We start from the raw sequence: 20,960 nt of genomic DNA on the forward strand, positions 1-20,960 counted from the left end.
GTTTTTTGGTTTCGTCAAACACGACTACCGATTTCTCTGAAAGATAATCCACACTCTCGGTAGTCCATTATCCTTCCTCTGTCGAACTCGGATACTTGATCAAACGATGATTGCTGTTTACTACGGGGCATAATTGATCGTTTTTTTTTTTTTTTTTTTTTTTGAAAAAACCACGATAAATCACAATTGCCGAACTTGAAATCTACGAAAACTCCAAACCTTAAATAGCGCTTTGAGGTGGCGCCACAGGCGCGCGTGAAATTCACGTGAAATTCTAATCATTTGCATGTCTCACCTCCGCTAATGCATGTAGTAAATTTGATGTTATTTGCATGATTTATTCAGCTTTATTCAGGGTGTCGCATTTCCGGTGGCCAGCAGTGTAATTGCTTAGTGGCTATTTTGATTTATATTTCACTTAAATGTAAATGCACTAAATCGATCAGTAATAATAATGATGCATTATATTATAGAAATAATAAAAAAATAATTATAGACTGCAATATGAAAAATTCGAACTAATGTCTCTCAAACTTTTACTGTAAAATTTTTAAAATTTCTGACTGTTAAACTTTTACTGTTAAAATTTTTAAAAAATTAACTTATTTTAAATCTTAAAATATGAGAATTTAAAAAAACTCATGACTTTTATAGTAAAGTACTAGCTGAAGTATCCGGCTCTACGTTAAGTAAAGAGGCTTCATTTAGGGGGATGGAAATACTTTATTTCGAAATCTCGTTTTCGAAGGATTCATGAAAAGCCGACCGACAGAGAAGCATTTAAATTCTGCTGTAAAGTTTCGACACGTTTCTAACGAGATAACTAACGCAGCGTCATCTGACGGTTGTCATCTGACTCATACTTAATTTGTTATCGATTGTGTTTTTTTCTGAAAATCAACATCGACTTTGACTGATATTTTTCACAGTTTTCGAAATATTCGCGGAAACCAGATAAAAAGCGTATTCAAATTCTTCTTTAAAGGTTCTACACTATTATCAAGAGTAAACGAACATGGCACCATCTGCGGTATTAGTAAGAACTGATAGTGGTAACGCAGTAACGGCGACGTGAACGTAAAATGGGTGACGTGATTTTAAACTTGAAAATATCTAGAAATGTTAATATTAATTTTTTGTAAAACATTATGAATTTCTAGCTCAGCACACATGTTTTCCATTGATAGCGGGAACGCAACAACAGCAACATGAATCCAAGATGGTCATGAGTGCGTAATATTGTTGTGAATGCACCGTTCTTATGTAAACGCCCTGAGTGTGAACCCGTGGGATGGTGTTTCGAAATCTGATGGAAACGGCGACCTTTCTCTTGATACGAAGGTCAAGAGCACAGAATTTCATCAAGATCTGAATAATACTGTAAATTTCTATGAATTACAAAACGCAAGGAAAAAATTAGCACTCTTAATTATTATATACACAGAGAGAGATATATATACACACATATACACTCATGTCCATAAATTAAGGATAATGCAAAATCAGGCAAAGGAAGAGTTAGAAGCAAAACAAATTTGACTTATTTGTAAAGCTTATTTATTAAATAAAAGATAAAGAGCAAAAAAAGATTCTATTTGTTTGATATTATTAAAAAAATTAGCGATTTTTTCTCCCTGGGGCAAATTACAAAAAAAAAAAAAAAAAAAAAAAAAAAAAAAAAAAAAACTATTTACAAAAAGCCAATATTACATGATTGGTATGATTGTTAAAACATTGTATGTCTCCCAGACGATGCAATACAGTCCGTACAACGCCTAGGAATGCTGAGTATCAAATTATCGATCTGATCTTGGGGGATATTACACCACTCAAAAAGCAATGCTCTCCGAAGTTCCGGTAGACATGTAGGAGAAGGTTGACGGGCTGCAACTCGTCGGCCAAGCATGTCCCACACGTGCTCTACTGGATTCAAGTCCAGTGAGAATGCTGGCCAGTCCATACGGGTGATATCCTCCGACTGAAGGCATTCGCTTACGATGTTTGCACAGTGAGGAAGGGCGATGTTATCCATAAGCACAAATTGTGCGCCCATGGCGTCCCGAAAGAAACGTACATGTTCCAGAATGACGTCCCGATAGATTTGGCTTGTCATGGTTCCAATTTGAACATGCAGGTCAGTTCTGGAACCCAGAATAATTCCACCCCAAACGAGCACTCATGCACCACTGTAACAGTGTCGTTCAATGATGTTTTCTTGGCGGTAACGGCTACCTGGAGCTCTCCATATGAAAGTCCGGCGAGAATCAGACTGCAAGCTAAACCTGGACTCGTCGGAAAACATCACGCAAGCCCACTGTTGTGGTGTCCACAATGCATGAACTCTACCCCAGGCTAACCGCAGGCGACAGTGAGTTGCAGTAAGTGGAACGCATCTGACAGGTCTACGAGCATATAGACCAATCTGCCCTAAGCGTCTGTACACGGTTTGTCTTGAAATTGTCGTACCAGTGGCTGAAGAGAGCTGACGAGACAGGTCTGAGGCTGTGCTCCGCCTGTTTCTTTTGGCAGTAACTGCCAAATACTGGTCCTCATTCGGCGTTGTGTCTCTGGGGCGACCTGTGCTGTAACGTCTACTCACATTACCATCATCTTGGAATAGTTGCCAAAGCCTGGAGATGACACTCTGGACAATTCCAAGTTCATCTGATACTTCCAGTTGGGTGCGCCCACATTCCAGACGGCCGATAATTCTACCACGTAAAAAATCATCCAAATGCGTCCTTTGTGTCTTAACTATTCGGTTATTGCACTGAAATGCTTATAAAGCGCCTGCGAACAATTTTACTTCTTTGCCTGTATTCTTTATATATCATTCTCTTACACTCTCGTCATTGTGACGTACCATCGGTGTTATCTGGTTACTTCCTGAAATTTGCATATGTTTCTTGAAGATGTGTGTAGTGATTTTATAGGTGATATATTTATTTTAGATTTCGATTTCCGCGTGACTCCGAATTATCCTTAATTTATGGACATGAGTGTATATGCATATATGGATGATTTGAACAAATCCAGCTAGTAATTAAGTGAAATGAATGTGTGTTTATTGCTTTCAAATCGCTTAGGTTGTTAATTAATAAATAAATTTGAAAGAAAAATTAAATATCCTACACTTTGGTCAATAATAATAAAAATGCTTTAATCCTGGCAGCGGCAACACTTTTCTTTTGAAGTGTTGAGTTTTTTAATTCAAAAGAGAAATATGTTATTTTTTGCTAGGTAGAGACACACCTTTTATATATCGCCGAGTTTTCGGATTAAATTTGAAATGGAAATATATTGCCTAGTGGGAAATAAATCTTTTAAATCATTTAGTTTTTAATCAAAGTTTCTTTGAATATGTGTAAACTTAAAATATGTGTATATAAAGAGTGCAGACTCCTTGAGGTGGTTTTGAGAAATATTACGTAGACAGTCACCTTCCTCTTGTTTTGAAGGTCAGGTGTGCCAAATTTTATAAAGACTAGAATAAATTGTAGATTTGTATGAAAAACTTCTTTATTTGTACAGAATATAGATAATATAACCATTGAAATATCTTTTAAGAAAAAATTTTAAATATCATAGAAATATCAATTAGGTAGGTATATTTTAAAATTAAATGTTTTTAGTTTATATGAACTAAATGATTTATTAAAAATAAAATAAATATTTAAATAACTGAGAATTGAACTTATTGTTTTTAAATTATTTAAACCTTTATTCGTTTATTTCTTCCACATGCTTTTACACTGACAAACGTCCATACCTGCTTCGGTTTTTGAACCTGGGCTGAAGTCTATGGCAAGTTGGTTTCTGTAACACCACGTTACCAATGTTTCTCTAATAACATGATTTTAACAATCAGTTTCATTTTAACGCAACATCAGACTTATTTTTTGAGACTAGAAATCATTTAAAATGTAATATCTGAAACAAACTGGCTTTTCTGCTGCGGTTACATTTTTAATTTTTGTGTCACTTTGATGACACTCATGATTTTATTAAAAATCTTAAAAAATTCGATCATTTTGAACTTTTTTTAAACAGAAGTGCGGAATTTAAGGGCTGCATATTAAAAGATGTCGAAGGTCTTATACCTAGAGAAACTCTACTAAATATGTTTTGAGGAATATCTTTCTAGAACAAGATGAGATATATTTAGTCAGTTATAATGACTGCAAAGAATTAGAAGACGGAGGATGGGAGAAAGTCACTTTAGTAAAAGTAAAATGTATTGAACTTAGAAATTGTAGATGAGTGACAAGAGACGTACAGTAGATTTAATTGAATAACTATTTTTAGTTAAGCCAAAAACAAGCAATAATCATCTTCCTTGCCCCTCGCACCACATAAAGAGAAAGAACTCACTTTATTGCTTGATTTGTTTGACTGCTTTTAATATTTTAGAATTTATAACATTAAAAAAATGTGTGTTCAACAAATCTTCCGCCAATTTTAAATTAAATCCAGAAAACTTGCGAGTTTTGTAGTAGCTTCTGTCTTCTTCAAGGGATGATTGATTTCCATTTCAGAAAAAAAAGTCTCGCATATTAAATACTAAATTGAATAAGTGAGTTGAATTCATTCTAGAGACATGACGGAAGTTCTTATTTTTGCTTAAGTAATATATCCATCTACTGTGCTTTCTTTGAAAGATTTCAGTTTTTTTAAAAGTTTTATCAACTGGAATTCCGCAAAAAAAGTCTTTTGCAAAAAGGTTTTACAGAGGAAGTTTACATGAAATAATTGTGTCAGCTTAAAGACGAATGACTGTCTGATGCCAATTATCAAGATTGAGTTTACTTAAGATATATCTGCAACTGCACTCTAGCATTTTCTGGTTTTATTACAACTCTGAAAGTAGTTTTAATGCAAAGTTTTGTAGATATGAGTGAATAATCAATATCTGAGACACTAGTATGCTAGTAATAAGCTATGTGGGACCTTTTCCTAATAAAAATATGTACACGTGAATATTATAGAATGTTAATAATGAAATATACACTAAACCTATTTATCAAAACACTCTCTATAATGCCTTAAAGGAACATATACAGTCTTAACTCAGTATACGTCTGCTTTGAAATACATCCTGTTTGGGACGCGAAAAGTTTTGCCTGGCATACGATATTTGTTAACCCGTGCTATAATCGTAACTTTTCAAGTGATCTTATGTTTTTTCGCTTAAATCGACAGTAAGTTTTAGGAATGTTAATACGAAGAGTCAAGCCACGGAAAAAATATTAAGATTCATCGGGGATGTGAAAAAAAGCGATTGTTGAAAAGAAGGAAGATGGCATGGGTATCCGGACTGGCTATTGCGGACTATATGGCCAAGTGGCGATGATGTCTACGAATGCTAAAAACAAAGATGCAATTAAATTGGTTAACAGTGTGAAATGGGTAAAATCGATTACGAAACAAAGATCACAGACGTACAGCATGTTGAAAAATTCATGTTGAACTTCTGCTCTGCAAACATGGCACTGCTATGCTTTACTGTGTAACCTGTGTGTTTCCTGTGTAATGTGTCCTTTTTAACATGTGTACACACAAATTATTGTATTCAACTACGATCGAATAGTAAGTTGTCTGCCAAAGAAATGATTGGATATGTGTAAAAATAAAGATGGTGATTCTTAAAATTTAATTTTGTTAGCTTCGTCTGTATGCCTTCACCCTCAGCCATGAAGACTACGCATTAAAACATTGCACACACACATATATATGTATAAATTGCGATCTTGGCCAGTGATATGAGCAGTAAGTTTAGTCATATGAGACGGTGTCTTGCCTGCAATATATGAGATATCCCCCCCCTTTTCGCATGACTTCATGGTGTAACAGGACAGCATATCCGAAACGTAATCGGAAGGTCTGAAGTTCGAATCCCGGGGAAGGCATTGCACATTTTTCACGTCTCCTACTTCAAGAAATTCCTAATGACTCTAGTAATTATTCTTCGTTTACAGTTTCTTTTAAAATTTTAAAATAAAGGCTTACAAATAAAACATTTTCAGATATTTTCAACTTTTTAATTCAAATTTGAAATATTAAATTAGACATGTATTTTGACCTTATCTTATTTCCGCTTATTTGTGGGTCCATTTATTCTAGACGTATGCAGATTTATTTACATGGGAAGAATATGCATGCATCACTGTTCGAATTATAGCTGTTATCTGATTTCTGTGTAACTATCTATTGCTGTGTGACTGCTCTTGATATCTTTCTACTTGCCAACGATGATTTAAAGTATAAGCAACAGAAATAGGGAATCAAATGAAGTAAAATTTCTTAGTCAAGGATTTGGTAAGACTATAAATTAACTTTTTATTTACTCTATTTCTTAAGCAACAGCATTCAAGTTTTATTAATAATTCTGTTACCACTAAAGTAATACATAAGATTTTTCGTACTACAAACAATAGTCGAAAATTTTATTATTCTTAATTTTATAAATACATATTATAGAAACGAATAAATATTTTAGTTGTTGCTATTTATATATAATTTGTTTAAGCCACCATTAAGATTCAAATAGCTACTGTTCTATTAGTTCAGATCCTGTCATTTCGCTTTGATAAATAATTCTTCCTAGTTATTTAAAAAAGTCATTTTCACTGATTAAATTATATTTTATTACCGCTGTTTAGAAACATAGTTAATTTTGGAGTCAGGTCTCATTCAGCTCTTTACTAGTTTGGCAGAATTACAAAATATGTTACGAAATCTTTCAAAATTGTTTCTGCTTCTTTCTTAACGACAGAAAGACTTTTGACAAGATTTGACTTCATTGTTTACTTCTAAAATTATTAAATTAAATTGTTCTTATTCAGTTCAAGAACTATACAACCAACAGAAAATCTTTTATTAACATTAGAAATAATATTTCTTTCATTGTAAACAAGAAATATTGTTTCTAATGTTATTGTAAACAAGAAATATTGTTTCTAATGTTATTGCAAACAATAAAATTTGTAATTTATTGTAAACAATAAACTAAAAGTGTCCCAAGGATCAGTTTACACACTTTTCCTCTTTACATTAAGATTTTTCTTAAACCAGCTTTGGCACAATATGTCGATAAGACTACTGTTTAAATCAGTTCGTAATACTTTTTCAGTTCGGAAACTGGAGACATGATTTAAAATTTGAAAGCTAAAAGTCAGTAACAAGAAAAATATTATTTCATTTTTAGATACCCCAATACTTCGCAATATAGGAAAACTATAAAAATAAAAATTATTGTAATTATTGTTGTACTATAAAATAGAAGTTAAATATCTAGGTGTTTAGGGGCATAGATTTAAGATCTTGAACGTGAGGCAAAAATCTTGCTAAGGTACTTAGCGCGTCGTAGGAAGTTTCAAGCTGAAACAAAAATGTTTCTCTTATAAGGCCGTTTATGTCATATTCTACTCCATTCTTGGTTTTTGAAGCACGTATTAACCAGAAGTGTTTTGAAAATTTAACAAAATAAGACACTTTGAATGATCCTGAACTCCTCTAGATTTGTTCAGAATTCCATTACCCATGCATTTCTAAAAAGAACTGTATTTAACAGCGAGATAATAAAAGGAGTGTCGAAAGTTTTATGTGAACTGTAATAATCACAGTTCTAAACCAGTGAGGCATATTAGCAACTAGATATATTGAGGAAAAATTATAATCAATGATCTCCCACCGTCTTCCGTCATGAGAAAAGGTAAATTTCTGTCTTCTGTGTTCTCGCAGTAAAAATTATTGATGATTCTGTATAAATACGTCTGAAAAGAGCGTGGGGAAAATTATATCAGCAACTTTTACGGCTGGTGTAACTTGTGTTAAAAGAAGCGGTCTACTATGTATGAGAAAAGGAAAAAGCACATCACATAAGGTATCCACAGTTTGCTAGTCATTTAATATTCTAAATTAAGTAGGTACTGACGTATTAATACAGCCACCTTAGTAGAAGTCGTCAAATTTTGAGAACGCTCCAGACTTTGGCAACAATGAGCATAACCATTCTTTCAGAAACCAAGCTCATAACAATCCTCCAGTCAAGAAAAACTCCGCCATTTTCGTGAGCGTTCTTTTTTTGTTGCATTTCAAGTTCCAACGGTTTTTTAAAAATAAATTGTGATATTTTGTTGCATTAAGTTTTAAAACATGAGCTTGTAGAATTTACCAACAATCGAAGAAACTCCGGCAAAATTTCTGCAGAAATACAAAATTTTGCTGAAAATTTTCTAAAGGGAATGTGTTTCCTCGATAGCTACTGTGTCCGAGTCTCCAAAATTCTGTGATGTTTTTTAAGCGAAAACAGATCGCTATATAGTTCTTGAAAAAATAGTGCAAAAAATTACAGAAAGAATTATAAAATAATATATTTTAATTTTTCAATGTACGTAATCCTTATTTAATAATTCCAATTTTTACTTTAAATTACTAAATTATGTTTTCTTTTCGGAACAGCTTTAGTATAGCCCACCTTCAAAGTTTGTCGAATTTGGTTTGGCGCCAAAGCAATACGTTGTTTTGAAAAATGGTTGCCATCCAGATTTTCGACGAAACTCCGTGTTTAAAAAAATGGTAGCCATCTTGATTTCACCAGAAATCGTGGATAATAGAAATAAGTTTATGACTATTATACACGGTTTTAAGAGAAAGAAATATTAAGAAATGATTAATAAAAATGATTAAGGTTAAAAGGATGTAATTTTAAAAACAATACCGGAAACCTTTAGCTATTTCACCTTTAATAAATAATTTGGTGTGACGTCACAATGTATTCTCCATGCTACGTGTAATTTGTATTTTCTCTTTAAAAAAAATAATGAATTGTTTATTATTGTAAATTAACATCAAATTCTTTAAATTTACATTTCTGAGCTTAGGCGTAACTGAAAATAAGTATAATAAATTGTTTATATTTAAAATTATCATGATACAGTAAGCGAATTCTACCAGTTATTACAACGATAAAGAACGTCGCAGTCTCTCATACTTGTATTTCATACAGCTTCCATATTTTCAAAGATTTTTAAGCTTTAGCATTTATACAAATAAAAAAAAGTTTTTTTTAATTAATACTCTGGAACATATCAATTTTATCATATTTACAAATTAACATTTTGCTACGTAACAACATAATCCCTTATATACCAGTAAATAGACAATTTTCATTATTTTCTAAAAATTTTGAACTTCACATTAATGAAAAACAGGTTCTTAAATTTCTAAATCACATTATATTCTCTGTAGGCAGGCATACTAGAATTCTACACATAAATAAATGAAAAATTTAATTTCTCGCAATGAAAGAAAATATTATAAGAAAATAAATACTACAAATTAGGAACACTAAGCAATGCTTCACATACACACACACATACAGTGTCTCACAAAAGTGATGGGACACTTGTGCTTTACAAAAGGAAACTGTAGTAAAATAAATTAAAAAAAACATGTAAAAATTTTTTGTGGGTGTGTTTCATAATTAAATTTAGTAACAATTACTACATAACATACATTTTCTCAAAATATTAAAATATCAATTTAATAAAAATACAATTGTTTAGAACGGAGCAAAAAATGGCTCACATAAGTGATGGGACACTTACTTTTCCATCAAATATTTATCCAAAAATTTTACTTTATAAAAGGTTTTAATATTTTGTTGGATTTCCTTTTACTTTTAAAACATGATTTAATCTTCTTGGGATGGATTCGACTAATTTTTTTGCGATTTCTGGAGTGATTTTACCCTATTCTTCTTGAAGCACCGATTTTAATTAATTGTCTTTCCTGGGTTTTCTCCACACCAAGATTTTACCGTCAGAATCAAATATATTAAATTTACTCTCATCAGCAAATATAACTTCATTCCAGTAATCAGAATTCTTATTTATGTTGGATTTTGCGAAAGCCAGTCTGAGGTTTCTATTCTTTTCACTCACGAAGAATTTTTTCCCGGCTGCTCTACCGTGATATCCAGCAAATCGAATTACTCTTCCAATAGTCTCAGGATTAACAATTACTCCATATAATGCTTGTAAATCAGCAGCAACTTTGGGAGCACTCATTCTTGGATTTTTTTTAATATTTCAAACGATAATTCTCTTTAGTCCATTGGATAGCTTTGATTGTCGGCTAGGTCTTCTTTATCCTGAATCATATGATTCTTTTTATATCGTTTAATGATATTAAAACCTGTTGAATGACTCAGGTTAACGGTTTCAGCAGTTTCTCTAATAGAATTTCCACGTTCAATATGCAACTTAATAACTAATTTTCGAATTTCAGGCAAAGTTTCTTTTCGTTTAGCATTCATGGTTGCACAGAGATAAAAAACACAAAAATTCCAAAACAAACTGGAGAGAAATACTGCAGACGATTGCGATAAATTATTGCCAATTGCTTTGAGTAAAAATACAAACCCCAAAAAATATTTTTATTGCTTACTTCAGACGATTTTTGTTGCATAGTACGTAGTAGTATCTAATGGTGTCCCATCACTTATGTGAACCATTTTTTTGCTCCGTTCTAAGCAATTGTATTTTTATTAATTAATATTTGAGAAAATGTATGTGATGTAATAATTGTTACTAAATTTAAGTATGAAACACACCCACAAAACATTTTTACATGTTTTTTTAATTTATTTTATTACAGTTTCCTTTTGTAAAGCATAAGTGTCCCATCACTTTTGTGAGACACTGTATTATCAAAGAACTCATATTATCAAGTGCGATTACGATTGCAAACACTACGTATTATAATAATGAGGTAAAAGTTACTTATAGGGTCAAAGTTTACAGTTTTGCTACTGTTGAGTAGATCGTCGGGCTATCGATATATATCGTAAGTCGGAAAGCATTATAAACATATCAAAACCAAAACATTAAAATACAATTTAAATGAAAAATGATGTCTTAAATATAATTCACAATTAAAACAACAATACAAATTTAAAATACACAAACGATATGTTAAACATTGCATATAAAATACATTACATTACAGCTCGTCATCACACATTATCTCATTTTCCTTTGTAAACAACGATCCGTATTCGCCCGAAAAACATCAAAGCTCGGTGTCCATGTACACATCCATCTATTTCCACCTTAAAAATATCAGAGAATTGCACAACCTCGGCATTGCGCACTACATTGGCTTTGCCCATGTACACATCGATCTATTTTCACTTAAAAAAACATCCTAGAATTGCTCAAACTAGGCACCGCGCACAACCTCGGCATAGCGCACTACATTGGCTTTGCCCATGTACACATTGATCTATTTTCACTTAAAAACATCCTATAATTGCACAAACTAGGCACCGCGCACAACCTCGGCATTGCGCACTACATTGGCTTTGCCCATGTACACATCGATCTATTTTCACTTAAAAAACATCCTAGAATTGCGCAAACTAGGCACCGCGCGCAACCTCGGCATTGCGCACTACATTGGCTCTGCCCATGTACACATCGATCTATTTTCACTTAAAAAACATCCTAGAACTGCACAAACTAGGCACAGCGCACAACCTCGGCATTGCGCACTACATTGGCTTTGCCCATGTACACATCGATCTATTTTCACTTAAAAAACATCCTAGAATTGCGCGAACTAGGCACCGCGCGCAACCTCGGCATTGCGCACTACATTGGCTCTGCCCATGTGCACATCGATCTATTTTCACTTAAAAAACATCCTAGAACTGCACAAACTAGGCACCGCGCACAACCTCGGCATTGCGCACTACATTGGCTCTGCCCATGTACACATCGATCTATTTCCACTTAAAAAAACATCCTAGAATTGCCCAAACTAGGCATCGCGCACAACCTCGGCATTGCGCACTACACTGGCTCTGCTCATGTACACATCGATCTATTTTCACTTAAAAAACATCCTAGAATTGCACAAACTAGGCACGTGCACAACCTCGGAATTGCGCACTGCATTGGCTTTGCCCATGTATATAGCGATCTCTTTTTACTTAAAAATCAGAAATTGAATAAACTCTGCATTGCTCATATACTAAGAAATCTTCTTTCACTTAAAAGAAATCGGAGAATTGCAGAAATTCGCGCATAAGCAACTCCATTGATTCGCGTTGGAAAAAAAAAAAAAAAAAAAAAAAAAAAAAAAAAAAAGTTTCTAGAAAAATTGAGCTTACTACAGGCGAATCAAGATCTTAGCCTAATTGATTTCTCAGCCGTACATTTCTTGCAAATACTACCATTCAATGACTTTTTCTGACTAACTAATCAGCATGGTAGCTTACATTTTTCACAGAAAACGTTATCCTTCAATAATCGACAATCCATCAAAAATCCTCTAAAACGTTCATACTCTATTGTTAATTCATACATAAAATATCTGTTCCCAAAATTTTACGCTTGTTTGAAAACTCCCACCTTAAATTTTCCTTTATAATCTCCTGATATTTAATTACAACATCACTAACAGCAGTTTTAGAGCAAGCAATAACTAAACGCAAAAATATCACCTCAAGTAGCCAAAAATATATATACAAAATAGTATTCACGGTATCTGAGCGTTAAACAATCGCCAATAACAGTGTTACGAATTATGTATTTAGATATTAATTTTAGTAGAATTCTAATTTAAAATGTTGTATTTCCTCCTGCAACGCAGCGTGAGACAAATTTTAAGAGAAATCTATACCGGAAAAGTAAGAATACAGGGCACGTGTATTAAACTTTGAGTAAACGGATATGTCGGTAATTTGTATTGAAATTGAATAAATGTAACTGACTACTAAATTAGCTGTAACCGTAATTCCATCCTCTTGTTTACATTGCGTTTGGCGAATAGTATGGGTTACCAGATCATATCATTTATCGCCGCTCTTGGTGATATTTTTTTGTTTAAAATTCCAGGTGGGCTATACTAAAGCTGTGCCTTCTTTTCATATGTTGATAATGCTTACCGACTTAACGATAAACATCGAGGGTCTGGGAATCGTTTTAAAAGAAAATCCCAAAAACCAATATACCACCGATAACTTTTAACATTTCATCGATAAAAAGCCGCCCAATTGCGCCAAGGTGTTGGGTAATACATAAGTAGGGCCGAATATTGTTACACTAATTTAAAGCAACTACCTTCACATTGTTTCAAAAATTTAAGGCCAATATTATCACAGTAAACCCCAAGCGAATGACACACTATCCAAGTATACTCCATGGTCAAGGATGCTTGGAATGTCTCGAAGAAAGTTTAGTCTCCGGATGTAAGGGGCGGCATGCTGATTCAGTAACAAAATAACCTAAGAAAAAGTAAGTTCTTTTCTTAAAAGAACAACAAACTTTGGGGGAAAGATCTTTCGGCTCTAACAGCTTACATGGTAAGTTTTTGATTCAATAAATTTCGGAAATATTATTACTTGTAATGTGTTAATGTGCATGACTTCTCGAGCTCACGTTTAACTCATCTTAATAAAAACTGGAAAGTAACCCCTAACAGTAACGTCCAGCGCTGTTTAGAATGAGCTAAACTACCTAGAGAAATCATTTGAAACTAGATTTTACGTATCTTGTTTTTACATCTATTAGTTACTTACTTTGATGAGATGTAACAAAATAATTATAGAAAGATCTTTAGAAATAATATCACAGAAAAATATAGTAACTAAAACGCTTAATAGGAAATAAATATAATTGATTTTTTTTCAGGTCTTACCGATAACACAGAATGGACTCCTAAGGTACCTGAAACGACCAATCCAGCCTTGGTACCTGGATCTGCAGCCTGCAGACCAAAGTCTCAGGAAGAATTCGACCGTAAACCAGACCACCATGACTATCTCCTATAAAAGGGGAGAGATATAAAAGGCTGTTAAGTGTACGTATCTTTCATAAGATTTAAGCTAAAAATTTCAGTGATTCACTAATAAGCTTAGTTAACACATTAGCACAAGTAAATAATTAATTAGGATGTAATTAATACCTATGGTTAGGTGTTTCTACAATGATTCCTTTTGATACTTCAAAATTTTTAAATTCTGTGTCTTTCATTGGATGTAAAAGTTTCATATTAAATACAGCTTGATCTAATTAAAAGTTATTGAAAACATGCTCTGAATAAAAAGCTTTCCATTCATCACCAAAGTACTGAATTCAACAGAAATCCATAAGAAGGCAAATTTATGCATATGTTTGTTTATAGGTCAAAATTAATGATGATTTTACATTTTAAAACATATTTCCTGTATGACGGACTTAACTTTGAATTTTGTAATTTGCATTTAATATTTTTAGCTGTATGGGTTCTACGGCTATATTCTAGCGTTTTTTATCAGCCAAGTTTCAATTGAACTGCTCTGTTTTCTGAGGCACAGCAACTCTTCTCAACAAATGCAAAGAACCTCGGTGTAAATAAAGAGGAGGTGATGATGATGATGAGGAGGAGGAGGGGCTTAAAGTATGATTGACGTAGTTGATTATTTTGCTTTAGTGATTAGTAGTTAGCATTGCCTCGCTTCTATTTGCCTAGAATACGACTAGGAAGTGAAGTAACTGATTGTTAAATTAGTATGGTAGTAAGTGAGATTCCCGCACCCTGTTTTTGATTAGGAAGCAAGAGTTATAGATATTCGTAGTACTTAAGGTAGGCTTTAAAAAATTACCTTTCAAATTTTTTAGCTTCTCCGTGTTAATGAATTTGATATATATTTCTTAATATCTCTTTTTTTTTTTTTAATTAACCTTACTTGATTCCTTCCTCCAGAATTCGAAATTTAGGTTCATTCCCCCCAAAAAAAATCGCCCATTTTTTAAGATTTATCTTTAAAATTTATATTTTTAAATAATTTTTATAAAATTTTCGAAAACAAATTTGAATTATAACCTATGAAATTTTTACCATCATCTTAAAGTAGATGTATTTCTAAGTTTACCTGCAAAAAGTTAGAGATTTTTTAGCAAAATTTCCTAGGATATACTTGAATTTACATACTGGTGCGTTTTGAAATTTGGCATATTTTGTTATGAGCCATAATAACGCCAAATGTGGTTTACGCACTTTGTTAAAATTATTTGAAAGTGTGAACGATGACTTTGTTTCCGCTCGTCTGCAGTAAAAAAAAATCTAAAAAAATCTGAAATGTTTCAGATTTTAAATTACGTCCAAAGGGGCGTTTTTTAACATTTTGTGTGTTACCTTTCTTTATTAAATATCATGTTCCTCGCACTTAAACCATAAGATCCAGTGCAACAGCAATATCGCAAAATAGTTTTAAAACGAGCATATCTTTAGAATTTCCGATACAGAGACTCACGCGCTGGAGATAAAAATGTTTTTTCTGCACAACGTTGCCATTGCTCGCTTTGAAATCCTTGAGTTTGTTAATCAAAAATTCGTCAAAGTTTTAAAAAATAGGAAATCGATCATAAAACAAATTTCAAATTTCAAATTTGGTCTTCCACATGCTCATATTCGTTGGAGGATTACGTTATTCAAAATTCGATGACTCTATGTACCGTTGTTTTATCACAATACGAGAAATATACATACATTTATGCAGATTTTTCATTATTTAATTTCTTCAAATATAATGCAGGACTCTAACATTTTGTGGCAACAGTTTGAAAAGTGAACCGACATTTATGAGTCCGACGCATAATGCCAAAACGAAACTAATAGTCCTTCGGGATTCAAATCCCTTTGAACTAAAAAAAAGGTTGCTATAAATTAAGAAGCTCGCCAATCGCCAAGTAATTTATTTATGACGGAAATTGAAAAAAAATTGTGCCAAGATAAAGTTCTTAATTTCTCACCAAAAATTAGAAAATTTAATATCTAGTCATAATTTGAGTCCAAGAATCGAAATATGAAAAAAAATGGCATGTTACGTCAGAAAAAGTCCAATTTTGTATCAAAATACCTCTGTTAGAGTGATGTTATATATAAATCTAATATATATATTAAGTCGCGCTTTCGAGATATGAAAAACGTAATTTGAATTTCGTTAATTGGCACAGTAGAACAGCAGATGTATAACTGTCCCACGTTTAAGGAGCCTTAGCTCAGAAGGGTTATTAATTTCGTTTTGGCATTTTGTGTTGGTTCACTATAAATGTCGGTTCACTTTTCAAATTGTTGCTACCAAATATTATCGCCCTGTGTTGTATTAAAAAATTAAGTAATGAAGAATCTGCATAAATGTATATATGTTTCTCGCATTGTGATAAAACAGCGGTACCTAGAGGTATCGAATTTTGAATAACGTAATCCTCCTCCTAATATGGACATCTGGAATCCCAAATTTGTAATTTGGACTTTGGTTTGTTATCTATTTTAGATTTTGTAAAGCATTTATGAGTTTTTGATTAAGAAATTCAACGATTTTGAAGTGAGCAATGGCAACACTTTACGGGAGAAAAAAATTCATCCCCAGCACACGGGACTGCATATAAGAAATTTTAAAGATATGCTCATTTTAAAATTATTTTGCGATATTGCTGTTGAATTGATTTTCAAGTGTGCAAAACATGATATTTGATAAATAAAAATAACCCAGGAATCGTTAAAAGACGACCCTTTGGGCGTAATATAAAATCTGAAAGCCTTCAGATTTTTTTTATTTATTTATATATATTATTATGTATTGTATATAATGTATATATATATATATATATACATATAAATAAATACTTTTTTGCGCATTGTACCTCAGTTGGTATTTTATGTAGTGGAATTAGCTTTGACTTCTTTATTTAAATACATAAACAATTAAAAATTAATGTGTAGCTATTTTCTGCAAAATAACAAAGAGAAAATAAAAAGGTGATCTTGACCAGTTAAACGTTATTACTGTTCCGAGCGGATCTATATTGTTAGGCTTAAGCTTTGGAAAATATTCAACTCTTAAATACTTTCAAAGAGTGTTTGATCGCCTCATACTCGCGACATTTTGCGTTTATCTAATTATTTAAAATAGATTTTGATAAGACTAATGAAGCCTGATAATTTTAGAGTTACGACAGTAAAGATGTGTGTTTCATATCAAATATTTTTCCTTTTATGATTACTCGCATCTGCTTATTTGTATATTTTTTGTGCAATTATCTGCACAGTAATAGGATCTGGTATTCACCCTCATAAATCTTCATTCATTTAGTATCATGTTTATGATATATTCCTTAATTTTGAATGTCATTGTGTATAAAAACTAGTGTTAGCCTTTACAAATCAATTTTTAATTACCAGAACATTCATATTTGCATTCTGTAATACATCAAGTTTTAGAATTCTTATTATTATGCGGAAATAAAAGCGATAAAAATTTAACATGCTGTTAGTGATTACTAGCTAAATACTACAGAGGCTTAATTCTAGCGTCACTATAATAGCATTAGAACACAGAGAAACTGCTGCTGTATTCAGATAAAATGCGAACATTGCTGAGTAAAAATAGGTCATCATACTGAAAGGAATAAAATAATTATGCCATCAGTATTTGATTATTTTGTTTTTTCTTCATGTATGACAATTCTTAAATGATTTCAAGATACATTTCCTCGTTTTACGAGCCCACCAGCGGCCGAGTGGTAAAGACGCTGAACACTGGTAGTTCTGTCCGAGGTTCGAATCCCGCGAACGGGCTGGCTGCATGTGCGTTTTCGTGGTTTTCCCATGTGTAACATGACGAACCAGTTTCCCTTAGAAATTCCTCCACGAAGGCATCCCTCCCTTTAGGCAGATATCCCTCGTGTGCTTTGCCATAATTGAATAACCTAAATCCCTCGTTCTACGATACAAAGTTTTGATAAACTTCAGTAGTTTAATATAAAACTATCTCGCTGACAATAGACAACGTAAAATACTCGAAAACATGCCAACCCAGAAAAAGGAGATGAAATTCATTTTGAATTTGCAGCTGTTTCATTGTTATAGATATAAAAAAAGATTCCAAGAGAGTGGTATATTATTTCAAAGAGGGTAATGGGCCTTGGAAACATTAAAAATGGGACACTATGTACCATTATGTCAAAAATGGAATCCCTAAATACACTACTAGTCTCTATTTCAATAAGTGGTTTATTCGCTTTGTTTTCAAGCGACGTTGATATTCTTGATACAATATTTTTTTCGAGTAAAGCCTGATTTTATCTCATGAGTTATATCAAGGCAAACATTTATTGTTTTTATCTACAGAAATCAAGTTTATTATAGCAGCGATGCTACTGTAAACGTATTCTAGAAGTTTGTGAAACGAGTAAAGGTTTATGAACAGGAAAATGTAGACGTGTTCAGCATTTTCTATAAGTATTTACGAATAAAATCTTATCTAAGTGCATTTTTGGCTGCAATTCTTTGGAGCGGAATGTATTTTTGCTACAACGTTCTGCATTATGCAATGTTAAGCGCGGATTGAATAAAGACGTATAATCGTCTCATTCTATTTTATTTAAGTGTGTTGCAATGCAGGTTTCCAAGGTATTTTCAGCCTTATTTTGAGTCACTGTATAGCAAACATTATTGCATTCAGCACAAAAACGCAGAGAATAAATTTACTTATATAATAAAAAATTGCTCAAACAAAAATTTAGTATAAAATTAAATTTATCTAACAACAGAAAAGAAGTAGTTCTTGTATTTACTTATTTTCATACTGTCTTTCTTTTATTTTAGCTTTATGTAGCTCACAGTGAAAAGTAAAGTAGTCTTTTAAATATCGTTATATTATTTATATTTTAAATTCATCATAATCTAACAATCATCTTTTATTAAAAGTAGAACTCATCATAAAGATCCTGCTGTTTAAATTTTCCTTCAGTTTTGATTGTTATTTAAATTGCTGTATTCTTTATTTATTTCATATTAGAACACGTGAGAAATTTAACTATTGTATAAATCTCAGAAAGAAATGTAAAATGTAACGACCACACAGGATTATATTAGATAACCTTATACTCTTGGAATAGAACATGTAGAATGGTATGCAATAGATTAATTGGCTCTTAAATGTACAGTAAATAAAACTTAACACATTTTCTCTTTACTTTTATTTCTATCTATAGTTTCTATTTATTTCTATCTATAGTAAAATAACATTCTTTAAAATAGAATGTGCTTAAATTAAATGTAACAAAAATAATACTAAAAAGGAATGTTACAGTGTATCGGACTTCCCTACGGTGATTGTCACAAAACGTTCCGGAGTGATCAAATATGGTACTAAAAACGACACGTATAAAGTGTGGCATTTCGCATTTTTTCTGTACCCCCGCCTACTGAATAAGTTCTACAAATTGGTGCGCACAGTTACTATATATTTATAGCCATGGACTGGTAAAATAGCGTATCTGTAAAGCGCAGAACGTTCTATCATTAACATGGCAGATGTATTCAATTTAAGGTTGCACATGTCTCTATGACACGGAAACGTAGTGGAAGGTAGCAGGGCCACCACGATTAAGAAACGACAGTACTGGACTTACAAATAGGAGGGCTGCATAAGTCACATGCAACAAATCTAACATTTGAGATGGAAAATGCGCTTGAAGTGGGGAAGAAAGCACGTGCTGGAATTAAAAATTCAAAAGCCGCTTCTTTGGACGTAGTCGCTTTTTTGTTACGCGCCTACTGGAATTTAATATACATACATTGGGAAATTCGTGTCACCTTGCGTTTCGTTATCATGCCTCTTATTTCAAGAGCCATTACAGCTTCATGCATATTATTCAGTGTTGATTAGTACTTAGTACTTTTCAGCAACAGCTCAGAAGGCATTTTTATTGCTCCGGCAGAGCATACAAAGCCTTTGTAAATGTTTATTGAAACGTTGTCGTGTGTAGCCGCCCAGAAAGTATAGTGGTTAGGGGAGACGGCTGCGATACCAAAAGGCCCGAGTTCGAATCCCGGAGAAGACATGGTTGTATTTGTCTGATTTCTCGTAGGAGGCAAAGGTGGCCCATGTATTAGATGCCTCCATAATAACATGATCAAAGCTACTGGCCTTAGTAGTGGCCAACGTCTGCAAACCGTTTGGGTACGGCATTTGGGGAAAAAAAACTGCAGTGTGTTAATTATTTCTACGTAATTTCCGTCACTAACATTTGCATCATAAGCATGAGGATTGCAAGCCATTTTGTTCATCGTGCGTTAAATCTTCATTCCACAATACTATTTATAAGTAGTGGAACATACTCCTTATCTGCTTGTCACGATTAAAGCAATAATCACTGCCGTACGACATGCACACCGACTGTCAGGATTGTATCTGATTACACACCAACTTTGTAACTCACAGGCACATTATATTACCTTTTTTGTATTTTATCGTACTGTACACATCTTTATGGTGGAACAATTTGATGAGCCCTTATGTGTGAGGCCCTTTGTGGGATTCCGTGATAAGCTCTGGTCATAACGGAATTAATTCCCGCTGTAAACCAGAATATGCAATGAAAGCATCAAAGCATTATATTACCATTCTGTGACTACTTATCCTGAAAGCAAGCGCGCTACTTTATTTGTCGTGTTATAATATTTGCGACAAGGGAAAATGTTACAACTTAGAACCTGCTGTTTTATTTACATTTTAATCAAAGAAAAACATTTCATGGTGATTCTCATCGAGACGTTGAATATCTTTCCTTGTATATTCAGAGGACTTGAAAAAATTCCGCAAGACTAGAAAGGCTAAAAACGATGGACAATGAAACCGAGAATTCTGGTTGCCTGGATTTTTGTTTCATTTCATTCTTCTGATTCAAGTTAAATACTAAGTAATAAGGCTTCTAATAGGTATTAACTTATTAGAAATATATATAATGATGACAAGTTTTATATTTCGGTATTTTAGAGGGAATGATGTTATAGTAATTGCCACTCAGATTGGATTGCTCATATTTGCTGTGATGTAATATATTCGTTATAGAATGTGAGTCCATAAACTACGTTATGCGTCCATTAAATCAAACATTCAAATG

At 32.8% G+C, this 20,960-nt stretch overlaps 1 protein-coding gene across 3 annotated transcripts in view; it reads right to left on the reverse strand.

Moving 5' to 3' along the window:
• LOC118200294 (potassium voltage-gated channel subfamily KQT member 1-like) overlaps positions 1 to 20,960 on the reverse strand; it is a 640,573-nt gene that overhangs the window by 124,629 nt on the left and 494,984 nt on the right. For all 3 annotated transcript variants that reach the window (XM_085823702.1, XM_085823701.1, XM_085823700.1), the window contains exon 3: positions 13,705 to 13,831. In XM_085823702.1, the coding sequence (XP_085679828.1) occupies positions 13,705 to 13,831 (127 nt within the window). The remainder of the gene's footprint in view (positions 1 to 13,704; positions 13,832 to 20,960) is intronic.

Source organism: Stegodyphus dumicola, chromosome 9 (genome assembly GCF_044657685.1).
Source record: "Stegodyphus dumicola isolate Sdum_Otavi_A_Nest chromosome 9, ASM4465768v1".
Taxonomy (NCBI): domain Eukaryota; kingdom Metazoa; phylum Arthropoda; class Arachnida; order Araneae; family Eresidae; genus Stegodyphus; species Stegodyphus dumicola.